This window comes from Eriocheir sinensis, chromosome 26, assembly GCF_024679095.1.
Source record: "Eriocheir sinensis breed Jianghai 21 chromosome 26, ASM2467909v1, whole genome shotgun sequence".
Classification (NCBI taxonomy): domain Eukaryota; kingdom Metazoa; phylum Arthropoda; class Malacostraca; order Decapoda; family Varunidae; genus Eriocheir; species Eriocheir sinensis.
The window spans coordinates 10575223-10593433 of NC_066534.1; the positions used below are offsets into that span (position 1 = coordinate 10575223).

General features: G+C 43.6%; 1 protein-coding gene across 1 annotated transcript in view; it reads left to right on the top strand.

The window, feature by feature from the left end:
* Window positions 1-821: 821 nt before the first annotated feature.
* Window positions 822-18211, top strand: part of LOC127003928 (uncharacterized) — a 52892-nt gene continuing 35502 nt past the window's right edge. The window contains exon 1 of the mRNA XM_050871028.1: window positions 822-1734. Coding sequence (XP_050726985.1) covers window positions 1432-1734 — 303 coding nt within the window. The 5' untranslated portion in view covers window positions 822-1431. The remainder of the gene's footprint in view (window positions 1735-18211) is intronic.

Consider the following 18211-nt stretch of genomic DNA (forward strand, 5'->3'; position numbering starts at 1 on the left):
CCAACCAGCAACTAAGATATTACTCATTGTCGTAATAACGTTAAGTTCTTTCGAATACTGGTGTCCTTGTCCGTTTTTATCGCCCGGTTAATGGTAGCAGTAATGGTATTTTTTTCCTCGTTCCTACATAATTTCCATGTAGTTTTTCCATACTGCATGGTTCTTTTTCCTTTCCTGCCAGCTCTGGCTGGAGGGATGGGGGGGGTGGGGAGGAGCCTTCGCCTTTGCTATCCTTCATCTTCCACCTTTGATTAGATAGTTAGTGTAGCTTGTCACAAAGTCTCGAAAGGACCATCAGGTCTGCTGTTATTTTTTCTTTCTTTGTGTTGCTTTGTGTTCCTCCTCCTCCCATCCCCTCCTGCTCTCCCCCCCCCCTTCTTCCCCTCCTCCTCCCACCCCCCTCCTCCTCTCCTCCTCCTCCTCCTCCTCCTCCTCCTCCTCCTCCTGATCCTGCTCCTCCTCTTCGGGCTCCTCCTCCAGCCACAATTTATCATCATGGAGCTGCCTGGGTGAAGTTTATGGGTGTATTTATTTGTCAGAGATGCCTCCCTGTTTAATTGCTTTTATATCCATCTCCTGCTACTGGGCCTGCATCTTCCTAAATCAGAGAGAGAGAGAGAGAGAGAGAGAGAGAGAGAGAGAGAGAGAGAGAGAGAGAGAGAGAGAGTGTGTGTGAGTGAGTTTATGTAATTACAGGTCCACAAATTGCACATGTACACAATTTCAGAATGTATCCTTATTTATATGTACCTATATGTATCCTTTTTTTATGTGGTTGCCTTTCACACCTGAAGCAACGTGTGTTCCCTCCTTTTCAGATGGACGGAGGGCCCCAGTGATCGCTTGCGCGGGGTAACATCCGTCGCCCCGCCCCCGTGTGCCTTCCGTGCCCCGCCCCTGTGCCCCGACTCGCCCCGCTCCACCTCGCCTTCCCCTCACCGCCCCGCCCCGCCCAGCATCATGAGGCATCCTTGGTAGCAGTTACGGACGCCCGGTGCTGAAGGAGAAGGAGAGTAAGAAGATCGTAGACACAACCACCACAGCTACCATATCACCCCCACTACCACCACAACTACCACCATCACAACAGTCCTCATCACAACAACCATTCCCACCAACAATAGTAACACCTGTATAGATCATAGCATCCTACACCTATCAACAACCAAAAACAAAAGACAATGCTCACTGCCACCACCTAAAGCCCAACCTTCCCATCCCCTTAGCGACAACCAACCACCATTATCACCTCCAATAACACCAACAACTGATACACCACCAACACCAAGAACCGCTGCACACACCATCACCACCACCACCACGGCGACCACCACCAAGATCTTCAACGACCTGAGCTGTGAGGTCGGCGGGTCGGGGGAGGCGGTGCAGGTGCAACATTACAATGACCTGGCTCGATGCAAGACCACCAACATGGACTCTTGCAGCAGAAACCAGGACGCCAACCCGAAGGAGAAGAACAAGACGAGAGACGCCGCCTCCACTTCCACCGCTGCCGCCACCGCCTCCACCCGAGAAAAGACAATCAACAAGAACATCCCGCATCGGTTCTCCTTCAGGAATGGGCCCGGGGACAAGGGGGGGAAGAAGAGTGCCGGGCCGATCAAGCGGGGTCTGAGTCTGAGTCTAAGACGCTCGGCCCTCTGGAGCACGCTTCACGCCAAGACGCTTGAGATCCCTGAGCGGCTTCGTCGGGAGGAACGGAAGCTGGCCAGGGTGAGTACTATAATAGCTTGTCTCTTGAACTTATCTCCTATTATACTTCTTTACTCCTTATATCCTCCTCGTCCTCTTAAAATTTCGTTGAGATAATGGCTTGTCTCTTGAACTCATCCGTATTTATATTTCTTTACATTTTTATATTCTCTTCTCCCTCTTAAATTTTGTCGAGATAAGAGGAAGCTGGCCAGATTAACTGCTTGCTTGTCTCTTTAACTCATCAGTATTTATATTTCTTTGCTTTCTTATATCCTTCTCTTTTTATTATATCGCTGAGCTGAGAAGAAGCCAGTCAGGGTCATCTCACCCGAAGGCTTCCTCTGGCGTCTTGGCAGTGTTTGTCAGACTTCTTTTGATTGATTAGATTCCTCTTCTGTTTTCATGGAAGTTGTCTATCAATCTCACTTGCTCCCGTGCTGCATTCTTTGGTTAGCAATATTAGTGTCAGAAGTGATTGTAGAACTCACTTATGTGTGTAGAAATTAGTAAAACAAGAATTGAAGAAACAACGACTAGTAGAATTCAAAATTCAAAAGGTTTACCAACTATTATACACCATTGCCATTTGCGAGAGATATCAAATCTGTACCGATATAAGCTATTCACCCTATACAGAGAAGTCTCCTACACACAATGGTAAAGCTAGATTATAAAGAAACTGCATTATAATACAAAATGTGAATAACATGTCGAAACCCTTTCAGAGCGGCGAGCCTTTTAACGTGGGAGCACTATATTCATAGCTGCCGGTGGGAGTGTTGCGCCATACATTCATGACTTCATGGTTCTCCCACACAGTCACATGTTTACCACAGCCATCTGCCTTCATTCCTCACATGGATTCTTTAGTTTCTGTTCATTCTGGTGCTAATCATGAGAGGTGTCAGGACACCTCTCCTCTCGAGTTTGACCTTGCTTTTGGCCGCCTCTTCTGATTCTTTTATGGGAGCAGCGATTAGCGGGCTTTTTTTATTGTTTTTTTTTTGTGCCCTTGAGCTGCCTCCTTTGTTGTTAAAAAAAAAAAAAACGGAACTTTAGTGATACAGGCAAAGTCCGATGTATAGCAGAGGGTCTGCAAAAAAGGAGTGTTTGTGAAGGAAAAAAGGAAATGCTCATTATGATGCAAGTAATGAGTAGCCTACTCATTACTCGTTCGGGTTAAATAACTATGATAATGTAGAATAAAAAAAAGAGAAAGGAAAGAACCAGATAAAATCAAGCACTGTAATCATGACTGCCCCCTTTTTTTGGAATTCTCTTATTTCACACTAATTTCAGGGGCTGGGACTGGTAGGCGTTTTGGTTTGATAATCGTGTTTGGCCGTGGACTTTCTCCCTTTCTGGGAAAAAAGCCACATGATGCACATTATTTTGGGGGGTCATTGAGGGAGTGATTCAGGAGCGAAAACATTTGTATGAACATTGGTTAAGACATGTATTGACGCACCAGGGTGTTCGAGTTATCAGTCAGTGCCATATAGTCAATGTAGATGTGGCGCCATGACCACATACCTCAATTATTTTATTAATTACGTTTTCCATCGTGGGAGCCGTTGTAATGTTAATACGGCTGGCTGTGTCCGTAGACTTTTCGGGGAAGTCTTTTGGTGCTATATGTAGAGGGAGGTATCCCGAGACTGACTTGAAAAAAAAAGTTACTATTTTGTGTTTACCACCGAGTCTGTTACGTAATTTGGAAAGGGCTGTCGGCTTTTGGTAGCAAACTGCGATGATATTTTGTTACGAAAAACAAACATTTTGCGAATGTGGACTGCGAAAGGACTGTGATAAGAGGATGTTGAGGATGGAAAGCGTTCAAGATTAAGCAGTTGAAGGGTGAGGAAAGGGAGAGGAGGAAGTGTATGAGTGTAGGGTGTCATGAGGGATGGCCAACTAAAGAAAACTTATATTATCTTGTCTGACACACCTTAGCATTTACGTTGATTATGGATACTTAGGGATGCCAATATCGCCTCAATCAAAATGGAAAAGTATATATTAAATGTTGAAAGACTAAAACTCATTTCTAATAAAAAATAAAGAGGTTAAAACATTTCGTATTTGATAAGGCACCTCTTAAAATGTGGCGACCAGGAATAGGTTGTTAATCTATCTTTAATATGTCAGACCGAGGGTTAGAATTACCTTTGCTCTTTGGATGGATTTGGAGGTTTATAATTCATTGTGCAACTCGGATGAAGTTGAGAGAATTTAGTTGTTAAATACCTGTTCAGTTTAGTTGTCTCCTCTCTTTAGCCCCTTGACTGCGGATTTTCTACCAGAAGACATCACCAAGCTACAGGAATGGATCAAAAAGTGGCTGCTGTGATTCAGTGGATAAAAGTGTTAAGTCCTGCACCTTGGGAGGGGATATCCAGCACACCAATACCACTCCACTATCCCCCACAGAGGCAGAGAAAGACCTGGGACTATATGTGACCAGGCTACCAGTGAAGCCCAAATCCGTGCCAATCGCAGCGGACGGGTTAGTTGTCTCCTCTCTTTACGTTATCGAGGTTGATATGTTGTGATCCGAAGATGTCCTTACTATGGACTGAAAAAAAATATAGTTGAACGCGCTTCATATCAGATAAAAAAATAAAAAAAACATTCCGCATTCGTTTCCTTTGTCTTGTCTACTCATAGGGTACAACTGTCGTCCCCAGCCGTAATCAACGCAACACATCCATCTTCTTATTTCAGCAGCAGCTTGTGGGAGACATTATTCTCAATCCATCTCTGCTGCTGATTAGAGAAGCTGGACAAACCTCTCCAATTCCTTCCCCAACGCAGCTCCTCCACCACCACCACAACCCCAAGCTCCACGCGACATGATGCTTTTGGTTTTGCGTCTACATCCACCACCTATCCACCACCGTCCCCCCCTTCCCCTCACAACCACCGTTACCACCACTCATTCTCTACCACCACCTCCTCCACCACCCCCTCCACCACAAACACCACCTATCCACCACCGTCATCCCCCCCCTCACAACCACTACCACCATCCCCCATTCTCTACCACCACCTCCTCCAACACCCCCTCCACTACAAACACCACCTATTCACCACTACCACCACCACCATCATCACTACTACAACCTCCAACACTATATACTGCAAAATAACTGATGCCTTGTACTTCCCCCTTGCCATCACGATTCCCTTCCTCGCCATAACCCATCACCGCTACATAACTCTCTTTCAGTCCTCCCTCTCACTCCCCCTCCCCCTTCCCCTTCTCTTCACCCCTTTTTTGTCATCACCCCTTTACACAGCTTTTATTTATGGCATCCGCACTTCCTCTCGCCATTTCTCCTTTCATTCACCCCTTCCTTCTCATCCCATTTCATATCTCCTACCAGTCACCAACACCACTACACAACCCCCCTTTTTTCTGGCCTCCTCACTACCATTCCTTTTTTCTTCCTCCTTCCCCTACTTTTCTCCTCCATTCCTTTTCTTTTCAATCATTCCTCTCACCTCCTTCTCCTTTCCCACCATCTTTTCGAAGTTGCCTCCTCCTTCCCTCCCTCCCTTCTACCCTAGTACCTTCTGCCTCCTCTTCCTCCCGCTCCCCCCTTCCCCCCGCCTCCAGATCACACCGCCAATCCCGGGACTCCAGACTCTGATTTTTATTCCGTCCACGCTTCACAGTTTTGTCCAGAGAAGCGCGGCTGAGACCAATTTTTTCCCCCGTTTTTTTTCTTCATATTCAGCTTTTATTTTATGTTGTTCCGTTGTTTTTTCTTTTCTTTATCACGTCGTCCTTCAGTAATAACCATGGTCAGCAGAATAGTCACAGATGATTTTAATAATAATAATAATAATAATAGTAATAATAATAATAATAATAATAATAATAATAACAATAATAATAACAATAACAATGACAATAATAATAATAATAATAATAATAATAATAATAATAATAATAATAATAATAATAATAATAATAATAATGACAACAGACATATTATCAACAACAACAATGAAAAGAACAACAAAACAACACTAGTAATAACACCAGTACCCCCACAACCACCACCACCAACAACAGCAAAAACAACAACATCGACAACAGCAACTCCTCCTCCTCCTCCTCCTCCTCCTCCTCCTCATCATCATCATCATCATCATCATCATAATCAACAACAACAACAACAACAACAACAACAACAACAACAACATGAGTAACTATCAAAATACAAGATCAGTAACAGCTATTTCTCCGTAACCATTGCCTGACAAGCCTCCCTTTGTATAAATCATTATATAACAACAACAACAAAAAAAAAAAATAACAACAACGACAACAACAACAAAAACAACAACAACAACGACAAAAACAACAACATTAAAGACAAAAACAACGACAATAAATGCAGCTTAATGGTAATATCGTTCAACAACATGAAAATCAGCCAGCTCAAGAAAAAAATTATATAAAACTCCATTAAGCGTTACCAATCGAGGTAAGGGGCGTGTTTTTTTTTTTTCTTCTTTTTTTAAGCTTTTCTCGATGTATTGAAGCTTTCAACTTCCGCTCCCCGACGCTTCAAACAACAAATGTCACATGATCAAGCTTGAAAAAAGTTATAATTTCCATTTTTTAGCATAACTTTTTTACTATTTATTCATATTACTATAAATGTTTCTGCTGTAGGTACGATGGTAGGGCTTGTGCTTGTTTAATTTCTCTCATGCAATTTTATCACAACAATTAACACTGGCAGCAAACAATTTACGCAATATGTAAAAAAAAAAAATCCTGTTTGCCATTCGTAACGAGGAAAAACAGAATGAGGACGTGCATGTTTTTTTTTTTTCCGGGCTGATGTAGGAACCACGTTGATTTGCTCTGTAATCTGTATGTTTTTATCGGTCAACAGTATATTTTTTCCACATCGACATATACTTCAAGCATTTATATATTATTTTATTATATTAGTTTTTTAGATGTTAATCCTATCTCTAACAAGTTATTTTTCTGTGACAATAATTCATTCGCTTTCAATTTCACTTTTTTATTCCTTCGAGTGGGAGTAGGAATCGTTTTCATCACCGAGTCCCGACAGATCATATTATTTCCATTGAATTGTATTTGTGCTTATACCTTTTTCGTACCTTGAATCACCAGCCATTCCATTTTCACATTTTCCAACTCGATCAATTGCCTGTTCCCCTGTCTGTTTCTCTGTCAGCGAACCAAAAGTCAAGGTTCAATCTCGTTTCACGCTCATCTACGTCAGGGCTTGTCGTTTCTGCCTTCTTTTTTTCGTTACTGATTTTTCTGTTTCGGTCTAGAAGTTCTCAGTTAGCTCACACCGTTGCTTCGTATCTCATTTCTTTTCCATTTTCTTATCAACGTATTTCTGTCTGTGTCTGTGTGTGTGTGTGTGTGTGTGTGTGTGTGTGTGTGTGTGTTATTGGTAAACGGAGGGTCATTTCGCATCCTGTCATTAGTTTTTCTTCTTTCTCTTCCACATTCTTTTCTGGTCTCCTCCCTCGTACTAGCTTCCTTTTTCTTTCCTTTGTCCATTTGTCACAACTCTTTCTCTTTCACCCTTCTTCCTTTCTCTCTCTCTCTCTCTCTCTCTCTCTCTCTCTCTCTCTCTCTCTCTCTCTCTCTCTCTCTCTCTCTCTCTCTCTCTTACCTTTTCCTTTTTTTTATCAGGTTAACGTTCGATAAAGAGTGAAAGAGTTAAGGAAAAAGTTTACTCCTGGATTAAAGTCGAGTTGTCCTTGAAATGCAACGGTTGGCTGAGTGCGTTCTAGGTGCGAAGAGGGGGAGGAGATGGAAGAGGAGGAGGAGGAGGAGGAGGAGGAGGAGGAGGAGGAAAGTTAGGGAGGAAAGAGGAGCAGTGTGCATGTCCGTCTTCCTTTAAGGAATTGATTTTTGGTTTCCACGCGTCAGAAATGAAATACTGAAGGCGAAGTATGATTCTTTTTTCTTTCTGCCGTGATTCGCATACAAACAGACAGACAGATACACAGACAGGCAGACATACAGACAGACAAATGATGACTGATTTTGCTGGTATAATGTTTATTTATTTTTTTTTTTTTTGTATTGTTGATTCGTCCTAATCTTAGAAAAAATGATATAGCTGCTACACGATGCCCCATAAGAAGTGATGATAGATAAGTGATATGCTCATCCTAATCTGAGTTAGAAAATACAAAAGACGAAATCAATAAAAAAAAATGATTTAAAGAGACTAAATAATATAATCCCCCGAGCCAAATTTGCTTATGACACTGTAGCTCTACTAGGGCCGAACACGAACTCACGTCCTTTCGATCACGAGCCGAGCACCGTAACCACGATACCAAACTGGCAATGACTGTTGGGGTTTCATCAGTAGCTTAACTATTAACGTCACCATTACGATCAAGGTTTTGCAATAAAAAAAAGTCACGTTTGAAATAATAAAACACAATACGAAACCACTGACATTTAAAAGGTTAAAGAAACATTAATTTCTTCATACATTCGCTGCCGCACGAAGCCCCGCCAGAGTAAGTCAATAATTGTCTCTCCCCTTCAAGGTGATTACGGCAATGAGGGCCACTCAGGCGGGGCGGCGGGACCCTTAAAGCCCGATCACCGACAGTTATCTTCCACGTCTTGGCAGGGAGAGGAAATCGTTGGTTATTTCGTACCCCTAGTCTGCATAGTGATAATATTAACCACATTTATATTGCCAATCATAATGGGAGCTATGCTGATTATGATAATAACGATGATAATAACTATAACAATACTAATAATAATAATAGCAATAATGACAAACGCAATCTTGATTTGACCAGATGAACACGCGATTCTATTTCTGATGTGATGTTATGTTATCTGTCAGTTAATTGCCGACAGCAAAATGATCCACAAGTTTCGGTGAACCTATACTGAGAAAAACTAAAAAAACGGTCAAAAGTGAAAGGTTTAAATCCCATTCGATACCACTTCAGTTAGCCGGGAAATAGAAAACTCTGACTAAAAAACACAATTACCAACCCCACCACATCTCCTCCTCCTCCTCCTCCACCTCCCCCTCCTTCTCCTCCTCCTCCTCCTCCTACTCCTCCTCCCCCTCCTCCTCCTCCTCCTCCTCCTCCTCCTCCTCCTCCTCCTCCTCCTCCTCCTCTTCCTCCTCCTCTTCCTCCTCGTACTCCTTTTTTCCATTTTTTTTCTTTTCTTCTTCCCCCTCCTCCCCCTCCTCCTCCTCCTCCTCCTCCTCCTCTTCCTCCTCCTCCTCCTCCTCCTCCTCCTCCTCCTGTCCTACCACACGTAGTTTACTAGTAGTAGCGGTAGTAAACAGACACCCTCGCCAAAAACCGACAGGTCTTCTGGTGTCTGTTCTTCCTATGTATTCCTGTGTATCCCTTCTCCTCCTCCTCCTCCTCCTCCTCCTCCTTTTTTCCATTTTTTTTATTTTTCATCCGTCGTTGGTTGGTGGCTTTTTGGCGGAGTGGGCATGACCGAGTGATGACAGTCGCTATATAGTTCGCTGCCTGCACACTGTCGTTTAATTTTTTTTTTGTGGTGGTGGAAGGAAAGTTGTGATAAATGCATGTTTACAGAGTTTCGCCTTTTTAAATGTTTTACGAGGTTTGCGTTATCACCCTCGTCTTCGTCCTCGTCCTCCTCCTTCCTCTTCCTCCTTCTCCTTCTCCTTCTCCTCCTTCTCCTCCTCCTCCTCCTTCTCCTCCTCCTTCTCGATCTCCTCCTCGTCCTCGTCCTCTTCCTCGTCCTCCTTCGTCCTCCTCCTTCTCCTCCTTCTCTTCCTCCTTTTCATCCTCCTCCTCCTCCTCTTCCTTCTCCTCCTCCTTCTCGATCTCGTCCTCGTCCTCTTCCTCGTCCTCTTCTTCGTCCTCTTCCTCGTCCTCTTTCGTCCTCCTCCTCCTCCTCCTCCGCCTTCTCCTCCTCCTCCTCCTTCTCCTCCTCCTCCTACTCCTCCTCCTTCTCCTCCTCCTCCGCTTTCTCCTCCTCCTCCTTCTCCCCCTCCTTCTCGATCTCCTCCTCGTCCTCGTCCTCGTCCTCGTCCTCTTCCTCGTCCTCTTTCGTCCTCCTCCTTCTCCTCCTCCTTCTCCTCCTCCTCCGCCTTCTCCTCCTCCTCCTTCTCCTCCTCCTCCTCCTTCTCCTCCTCCTCCGCCTTCTCCTCCTCCTCCTTTTCCTCCTCCTTCTCGATCTCCTCCTTGTCCTCGTCCTCTTCCTCGTCCTCTTTCGTCCTCCTCCTTCTCCTCCTCCTCCTTCTCCTCCTCCTTCTCGATCTCCTCCTCGTCCTCGTCCTCTTCCTCGTCCTCGTCCTCTTCCTCGTCCTCGTCCTCTTCCTCGTCCTCTTTCGTCCTCCCCCTTCTCCTCCTCCTCCGCCTTCTCCTCCTCCTCCTTCTCATCTTCCTCTTTCTCATCTTCCTTTTCTCCTCCTCATCCTTCTTCTCCTCCTCCTTCTCCTCCTCCTCTTCCTCCTTCTCCTCCTCCTCCTCCTCCTTTTCTTCCTCTTCCTCTTCCTCCTCTCTCTCCTACTCCTCCGACTCCCCTTCGAGATTGTGCGGGAAACCATTCTTTACTTCAAAGTTTGCCTTTCGTGTGTTTAACATCTTATCTTTTTTTTATGAGCTCATCTATTTTGCTATACAAACACATATTTAACGAAAGTAGTATGTTATTTTAACCTTAAGATAAACAAAGAGGTGTATGCGTGGTGAAAGTTTGTTTTCTTGTTTCTGAACGCGTGGTATATAACCTTTTATGATATTCTGAAGAGCTTATTATTCTTTATTGGTATCTTGGAGCAGGAGTCACTCGTAGGTGCATAATGTACTGGTGATTTCTGTTTCCTTTTAACCCGCATTGAAAAAAAAAAAAAGGTAAACGAGAAGTTGTCGCTATTGCAAACTTAATTGTTGATACAGTCTAGAATTCACCCCTTATGAAGACTTAAGTGAGACGTTGGAAAAACAGAGGAAAGCACTCAAACTGTTCCATTATGAGTTTATCCGTATGTGTGTGTGTGTGTGTGTGTGTGTGTGTGTGTGTGTGTGTGTGTGTGTGTGTGTGTGTGTGTGTGTGTGTTTGGAAATGATTACCCGTGCAACCCTGTGCCTGTGTATGTGGCGGGAGGCTGAATCATCGCCCACGGCAGACTTTGCACACAGCCGCGGTGCAGTAATCATCCCCGTCCCGGCTCTCCATCACGACCCGCTCATCCCCCTTCCCGCTCTCCTCCATGGCCCGGCGGCGTACGGGTTTATGCTTGCTGTCTGACTTTCCTGATTTTTTGTTTGATAGTTTTGTTTTTCTACCCTGCTGAGTTGCCTTGTATTTGTTGCACTTTATCATGGTGTGTTTATTGCACTGTATTGGGGTGTGTATTAATTGTACGTGTCCACTAATTTTGTTGATTCTGTTTTTCGCTATTCACTTGGGGTGGGACTGCCAAGTATATCATGAGTGAAAGGTATTATTAATGATTGTAAAAAGAATAGTAATAGTTAATAGTAATTATAATTCTCTCTCTCTCTCTCTCTCTCTCTCTCTCTCTCTCTCTCTCTCTCTCTCTCTCTCTCTCTCTCTTTTTTCTGGGATACAAGTAAGAGGGGAGACGCCGAGAAAAAGCGAAAACAAGCCAAGTAAACCATAAAAGCTAAGCAGCATCCTGTTGGGGCCCCGCTCCCCTGCCTGACCCCGGGGAGACGTGTGTGGGTGGGGGGTGGGGGCGGGGGTTTGTGTTTGTGTGTATTTTTACGTTTTCGCCTGTGGCGCCTGTAGTCCCTCTTGGTAGGGCCTGATGGTCGACCCCAGCCCGTTGTGGCTCATCCAAGTGTTTATAGTGGCACCATCTTTTCTTGGCTCAGGCTGCCCCCCGGAGCTCATTCTTGATTCACTTTGGCAATTCTTCTATGGTCCGGGTTGATGGGTGGTCTTCAGGACAGCCGACTCTGGGCCACGACTACCCACGACTCTAGGGTACACGAGGTCTTGGGTGTTGATGTGAAAGGGTCGGGCATGTCTTGAAAGAGGTCTGGAAACAGTCGCCGAATGCTGAGCGGACGTCGGGAGGGAAGTGTGGGGTCGTGAGGGTTAGCGCGAAAAAGTATTCCATGCTAAACTTTCACGACAAGAGCCGGCAAGGGTCTGCACCAACCGTCATTTCCGGTTGAGGTCTGAGGGAGGTCGGGGACAGTCGTCAAGACTGCCGTCAACAGTCTTGACGTGTCTTGAGACATTCGTGACGACTGTCGGGGCCATTTTTCAAATTTTTATCTTTTCCTGTCGGCACAATCGTCGGTGCCGACTACTTAAGAATAATGAGGGACTGTCGTGACGACAGTCTTCGCCTAATGAAGGACGTTCGTGATGACTGTCGACTCAGAAACATTGGCTAACACTGCCGCCATCAGGAAATTTATATTTTCATTTTGCAATCACAAGCAGTGCAACAACTTCTGGGCATGGTTACGTTTCACTGGCACAAATTTGGGAGCCGCACAGCACGCATGCACTCCTGCTGTCTCTCTCTTGGGTTGAATGACACAACTATCATATAGGGTTGCCACCCTAAGGTCAGAAAAATGTGGAATGCAACTTCTCACTCTTCAATATGGAATGAATCCATATTTAAAGGAACGGCTGGCAACCCTAAAATTTCTCGAGGATGCAATGAGTGACAGCCGCTGCACGCTGCTAGTGGAGGCAAGAGGGAGGGGGGAGGGACGTTACGTCGTGTATTATACACGTATTTTCGGACGAACCTTGAAAATTTTACGGACTGGTTTTGTGATTAACCGAAAAATGCGCTCACTACAATTTTAAGATACTGAATTTTATCTGCTTGACCATTCAGATAACAAAATACGGAACAAATGGCGTTCCGTATTGGTTCAAAACGGAACGCTACATTTCACTCTCGAATACAGAACGATTCCGCATTTTAAGGAACGGGTGGCATCCCTACAGGTAGACACAACGGAGTCTCGGCCCATCACAGCCTATATACCCCTGGACCCATGAAGACTGCTATTAAAATGTCTCCGGCTAAAATATTCTTTTAAAATTTTGGGTAGAATTCGGCGACAGTTGGCAAGGCTGTCGCCAAGACAGTCGCGAATCCCGTCGGCCAACTCCTTAATTGGCAACTATCGGCCAGCTGGTCGGCCAACCAGTTGACAGACAATCTGCAAGACTGTCTTCAAGACCGTCTGCGACTGTCGGCCAATTGGTCGGCAGATTCGTGGTTGTCGTAGACCAGTGGTTCCCAACCTTTTTCAGCTTGTTACCCAATTTAGCATGCCACATTAAGCATGTTACCCCTTTCACAAAATGTTTTCAACATTTATATATATATGGCTAAACTAAAACACTAGAGATAATTTCTTTTATTTATTGTATTAGTACATTTTGCATCTCTAATGACTTACCAAAGATGTCAAGAGCATCAGTGAGATGGTTGGAGTTGCATATTTGAAGCTAGTTGAGGAATTCTTGGCTTCGTGGTTGAAAGTGCCAGCCTGGCATCGTTTGCAACATTCAAGCGAGTCCTCTTTTTTGTTTTCATCCCCAGCACAGTTGAGAACCCCTTCTCGCACAGATACGTTGTTGAGAATGATACCAACAACTTCAAGGCTCTCTTGGACAGAGTTGGCGAGTCGGCTAGTCGTGAAATCCAAAAGGAATCTGCATTTTGGTTTTGGAATTCGATTTTCAAGGCTTCATTGGCTCGCATTGTGATCCACTCCTCCTTTGCAGGGAAATCATCATCATGAATGGCCTCATCAGGTACAGAGAAGGGATGAATGATCCACTGAAGACTGGCTGTTTCTTGGTCACTCTCTGGAAAGTAGTGATGCATGCTTGTTTCAAGCCCCTTCAAATGGTCGCTCATCTCTATGTTGATGGTCTGTAGAAGTGATCCAGTATCATGACTACTCTCCTCAACAAACTGATCTAGGGTGGGGAACTGGGCGATCATTCCTTTCTCCAAGCGCAGAATCCAGAGACTCAGTTTCCCCAGAAATGTAGTCACAGTTTGATGGGCATCACCGACAGTCGTGTTTCGGCCCTGGAGTTGCAGATTAGCACTGTTCAGCTCCGCAAATATGTCAGCCAAGTAACATAGTCGAGCAAGCCACTCCTTATCAGTGAACTTGGTAGCAAAAGGAGATCCTTTTTGTTCCAGGAATACCTGAATAGCCTTTCGGAGCTCAATGACAACCAGCGAACATGGGTGTGGTAGAGCAGAACTTGATACTGCTCTCCCATTTCCTTGCACAGCTCCTTGAATATGCGCGAATTCACATCCCTGGACTTGATGAAGTTGACGATTTTCAACACATCTTCAAACACTAACTTCAGATTACCAGGCAGGCTTTTCGATCCAAGAGAGTAAGTTAACTAACTAACTAAGTTAACATTAATCCTAATACCAATGCTTACTTGATTTTCAGAATTCTTAACATTTTTTGTCACCCCTCCATTACCCCCGAAAAATTGCTAAATTACCCCCAGGGGGTAATTTACCCCCAGGTTGGGAACCAATGTCGTAGACATTGCGCCATTTAAAAAAAAAAAAATCCGTTGAGACTAGTTGGCATTATGAAGCAGACATGCTGGCAACTAGTTGTCGAATGTCCCAGACAGTCGGCAATCATGCTAGCCGACACCAAGACGCCAAAAAAATCTCCCCCAATTCTTGGGGCGTGTGAGCAGACTTGTCAAATGCAGAAGTCGCTGGGTTGTCGTGGCCCAGAGTCAGCGCAGTGTGAGCGGGGCTTTAGGCCACTCGGCGGTGACTTGTTGAAAAATCCCAATTGGTAGCGGCGGATTCGAACCTGCGTTGTCCATGACGCGGCGAATGCGGTGCCCACACACTAACCACTCAGCCACCGCCTCCCCAACTAGTGTGTGTTTGTGTGTGTGTGTGTGTGTGTGTGTGTGTGTGTGTGTGTGTGTGCTTTGTGAAGATCTTGTACATTTCTCTTGTGTCAGTTTTGGACGTTATCCGCAATACTTTTGAAGGTCATGAAAGTAAATGTTATTTTTGCTCTTGCTGTTGGTGTTATTATCAAAACTATTAATATAAATATCATTTTGAGAAGGATAACAATGATGATAATCACTATTATTATTATTATTATTATTATTATTATTATTATTATTATTATTATTATTATTATTATTATTATTATTATTATTATTATTATTATTATTATTATTATTATTATTATTATTATTATTATAAACAGAATGATTTAATTGTTGTATACATTTTCACATGTATTTTGCTTTTCTTTAAGACCAAGTAGATATACATAACAGCTTAGATTTGTGATAATAACAATAATATAAAACAACAATTAAAGGGACGAAGAAAATGTTTCTCCTTCATATATAGAAACATAAGAAAACATCAAACAACAATACCTTTTAAATGCTTGTGTAACCTTTGATAAAAAGAGAACCATTGGAGCGAGTGGCGGGCATTTCCGTCGGTAATGTCAGGCGGCTGTAATATTTAGGAAACATTTATGCATGCCGTAAAAGTAGGCCACGCTCCGGCAGGAAGGCGTAGTGTACATTTATTAAAAGCCCCGGATGTCCAGCTCCTGATAACGGGCGGTAAATATTGGCAGGAGAGGAGGGAGGACACAGAGAGTATTAACCGGGTTTTCGTGTGGGATTTTTTCATTCATGTTTCAGACGCCGTGTAAATCACCGGCATCACTGTATCTGTTTGACTGTATCTCTGTCTTCTGAAACGTATCGAGCTTCCATTACGACTATTTCCTAAGGCCACAGAGAGCATTAACCGGGTTTTCGTGAGGGATTTTTTCATTCATGTTTCAGACGCCGGGTAAAACTATCACCGGCATCACTCTGTATCTGTTTGACTGTATCTCTGTCTTCTTAAACGTATCGAGCTCCCATTTTTTTCATTCATGTTTCAGACGCCGGGTAAAACTATCACCGGCATCACTCTGTATCTGTTTGACTGTATCTCTGTCTTCTTAAACGTATCGAGCTCCCATTACGACTATTTCCCAAGGCCACAGAGAGCATTAACCGGGTTTTCGTGGGGGATTTTTCCGTCCATGTTGCAGAAGTCGTGTAAAGCTATCGCCAGCATCACTCTGTTTGTCTGTATGTCTGTATCTCTGTCTTCTTAAACCCGCCACTCTAACTGTGGAAGTTGTCAAGAATTCGAGTTGTTAATTACATTTTTTCTATACGTAAATTTTCTTTATATTCCATAATTAAAAAGAATTCCCTTGTGACTGCAGGAGCCTGTTGCACCATGTCTTTAAATGTTTAGGTTTCCATAAGTATGAATGTTTATTAGAAACTATATGTCTCCTGTAGAAAGTTTTATAATACTTTACTTCTCCATAGCGTTATGTTTCCTCGCCATAATTAACCTGCTAGAGTACTGTTTCACGAAGCAACAAGGTCGTCCGTGGGCTGTGTAACCGAAGAGCTAAATGAAAAGAAAACGAAGTGGTTCATCGAATTAGTGGACCCTCCGTAGGGAAAAATAGAGAAGGCGTCCAGGGTAGGCGGTGGCCGAAGTGATAGCGTACTGAACCCACATTCGCCGCGTGATGGACGACGCGGGTTCGAATCCTCACGCTACCACTCGGATTTTTCAGTCACCGCCGAGTGGCTTAAAACTACCCACATGCTGTCCTGAAGACCTCCCATCAACCCGGACTCTAGAGGAAGCCGTCCAAGCGAATCAAGAACAGATGGCGCCACTATAAACACTCGCCTGCGCCAGAACGACCATCAGGCCCCACCTGGAAGCGACCATCAGGCCCCACCGGAAGATGCCTACCGGCGCAATAGGCAACAACGTAAAAAAAAAAAAAAAAAAAAAAACTAAGTAAACGGCTGGCCGCGACCTGTTGGCCCCTAACACGCTTACCCGACTCGGGGAATGAGCTGCGGCACACGGCAAGTCTTCCTTTGGCTGTGCTGAGAAGGGAAGTGGTAGGATGGTGTGACGATGAGAAGAGCATAGGAGGAGAGGAAGGAGAAGAAGGAGAAGAAGAAGAAGAAGAAGAAGGAGGAGAAGGAGAAGAAGAAGAAGAAGAAGAAGAAGAAGAAGAAGGAGAGGAAGCGGATGAAAAAGAAGAGAAAAGGAATAAGGAGGAGGAGAATGAAAAGAAGAAAGATACGAAGATGAGGAAGAAGAAAAATAAGAAGAAAAATAATAACAATAATAATAATAATAATAATAATAATAATAATAATAATAATAATAATAATAATAATAATAATAATAATAATAATAATAATAATAAAAATAATAATAGTAATAGGAAGAAGAAGAAAAAAGAAAAAGAAAAAGAAAAAAGAAAAAGAAAAAAAGAAGTAGAAGAAAACAAGTAGAGAGAGAAGAAGAAGACGAAGACAAAGGAGGAGGAGGAGGAGGAGGAGGAGGAGGAGGAGTTAGAAGAAAAGGAGGAGAAGGGATAGGAGGGAAGAGGACAATCGAACTTACTGAGCCTGGAGAAAGAGAAAAAAAGGAGAGAGAGAGAGAGAGAGAGAGAGAGAGAGAGAGAGAGAGAGAGAGAGAGAGAGAATTAAAAACTACACCGCGTTCCTTTATTGCAGACGTCAAGAAATATCACCGGCGCTGTTACGTAATTACACCTAAACCCGCTTCAAAGTGCTGACATTGTGTAGGTAATTATTTTCAAAGAACGAGTTGAAAAGTGTTAGTCCTCGACCCGCAAATTAAAAAGCTTCACATTTACACACAATACATTCACGAGGTAGACTAATTCCCCTAATCCCCCACCTCTCTTCGCTCGAGCAATATCATTTTATTATTAAGTTGAAATGGTAGTGCCTGATTAATGTTCGCTGTTGCATTTTTCATTTTCTTTTGTAATTCGAGAACAAACGTTAGTAGGGAAAATTGTGTGTGTTCAAGTGGTGAGTTACGGGATGAACAGCGAGTTTGTTTAAATGATTGAGAGCAGGGAGTGTGAAAAACAAATAAACAAACCGTCATTTTTTTTTTACCTGTAGAAAAAAATTGACGTTTTCTACATAACCGTCACTCTCACAAAACATCCTTTCCTCTTTATAATGCAACACACACCACACACACACACACACAAACACACACACACACACACACACTCTCACACTCTCACACACACACACACACACACACACACACACACACACACACACACACACACACACAATCACAATCACACGCAAGATAAAAAAAACTGCAATACATGAAGATTAAGTAAGATAAAGCATGAACTGAATAGAAAAACAATAGGTACTTAAAATTCTTTCGATGCCTTCGTGTATTAAAAAAAATATAACATGACCAAAAATATTATAAATTAAGAATGAATAAATGAAAAAAAAATACACAGAAGACCTGAACCCCCTCCCCTTCCCCTTACCTGGGCTGGGCGACTGACTGACTGAGTACCTGCTGCACCTGGCCGG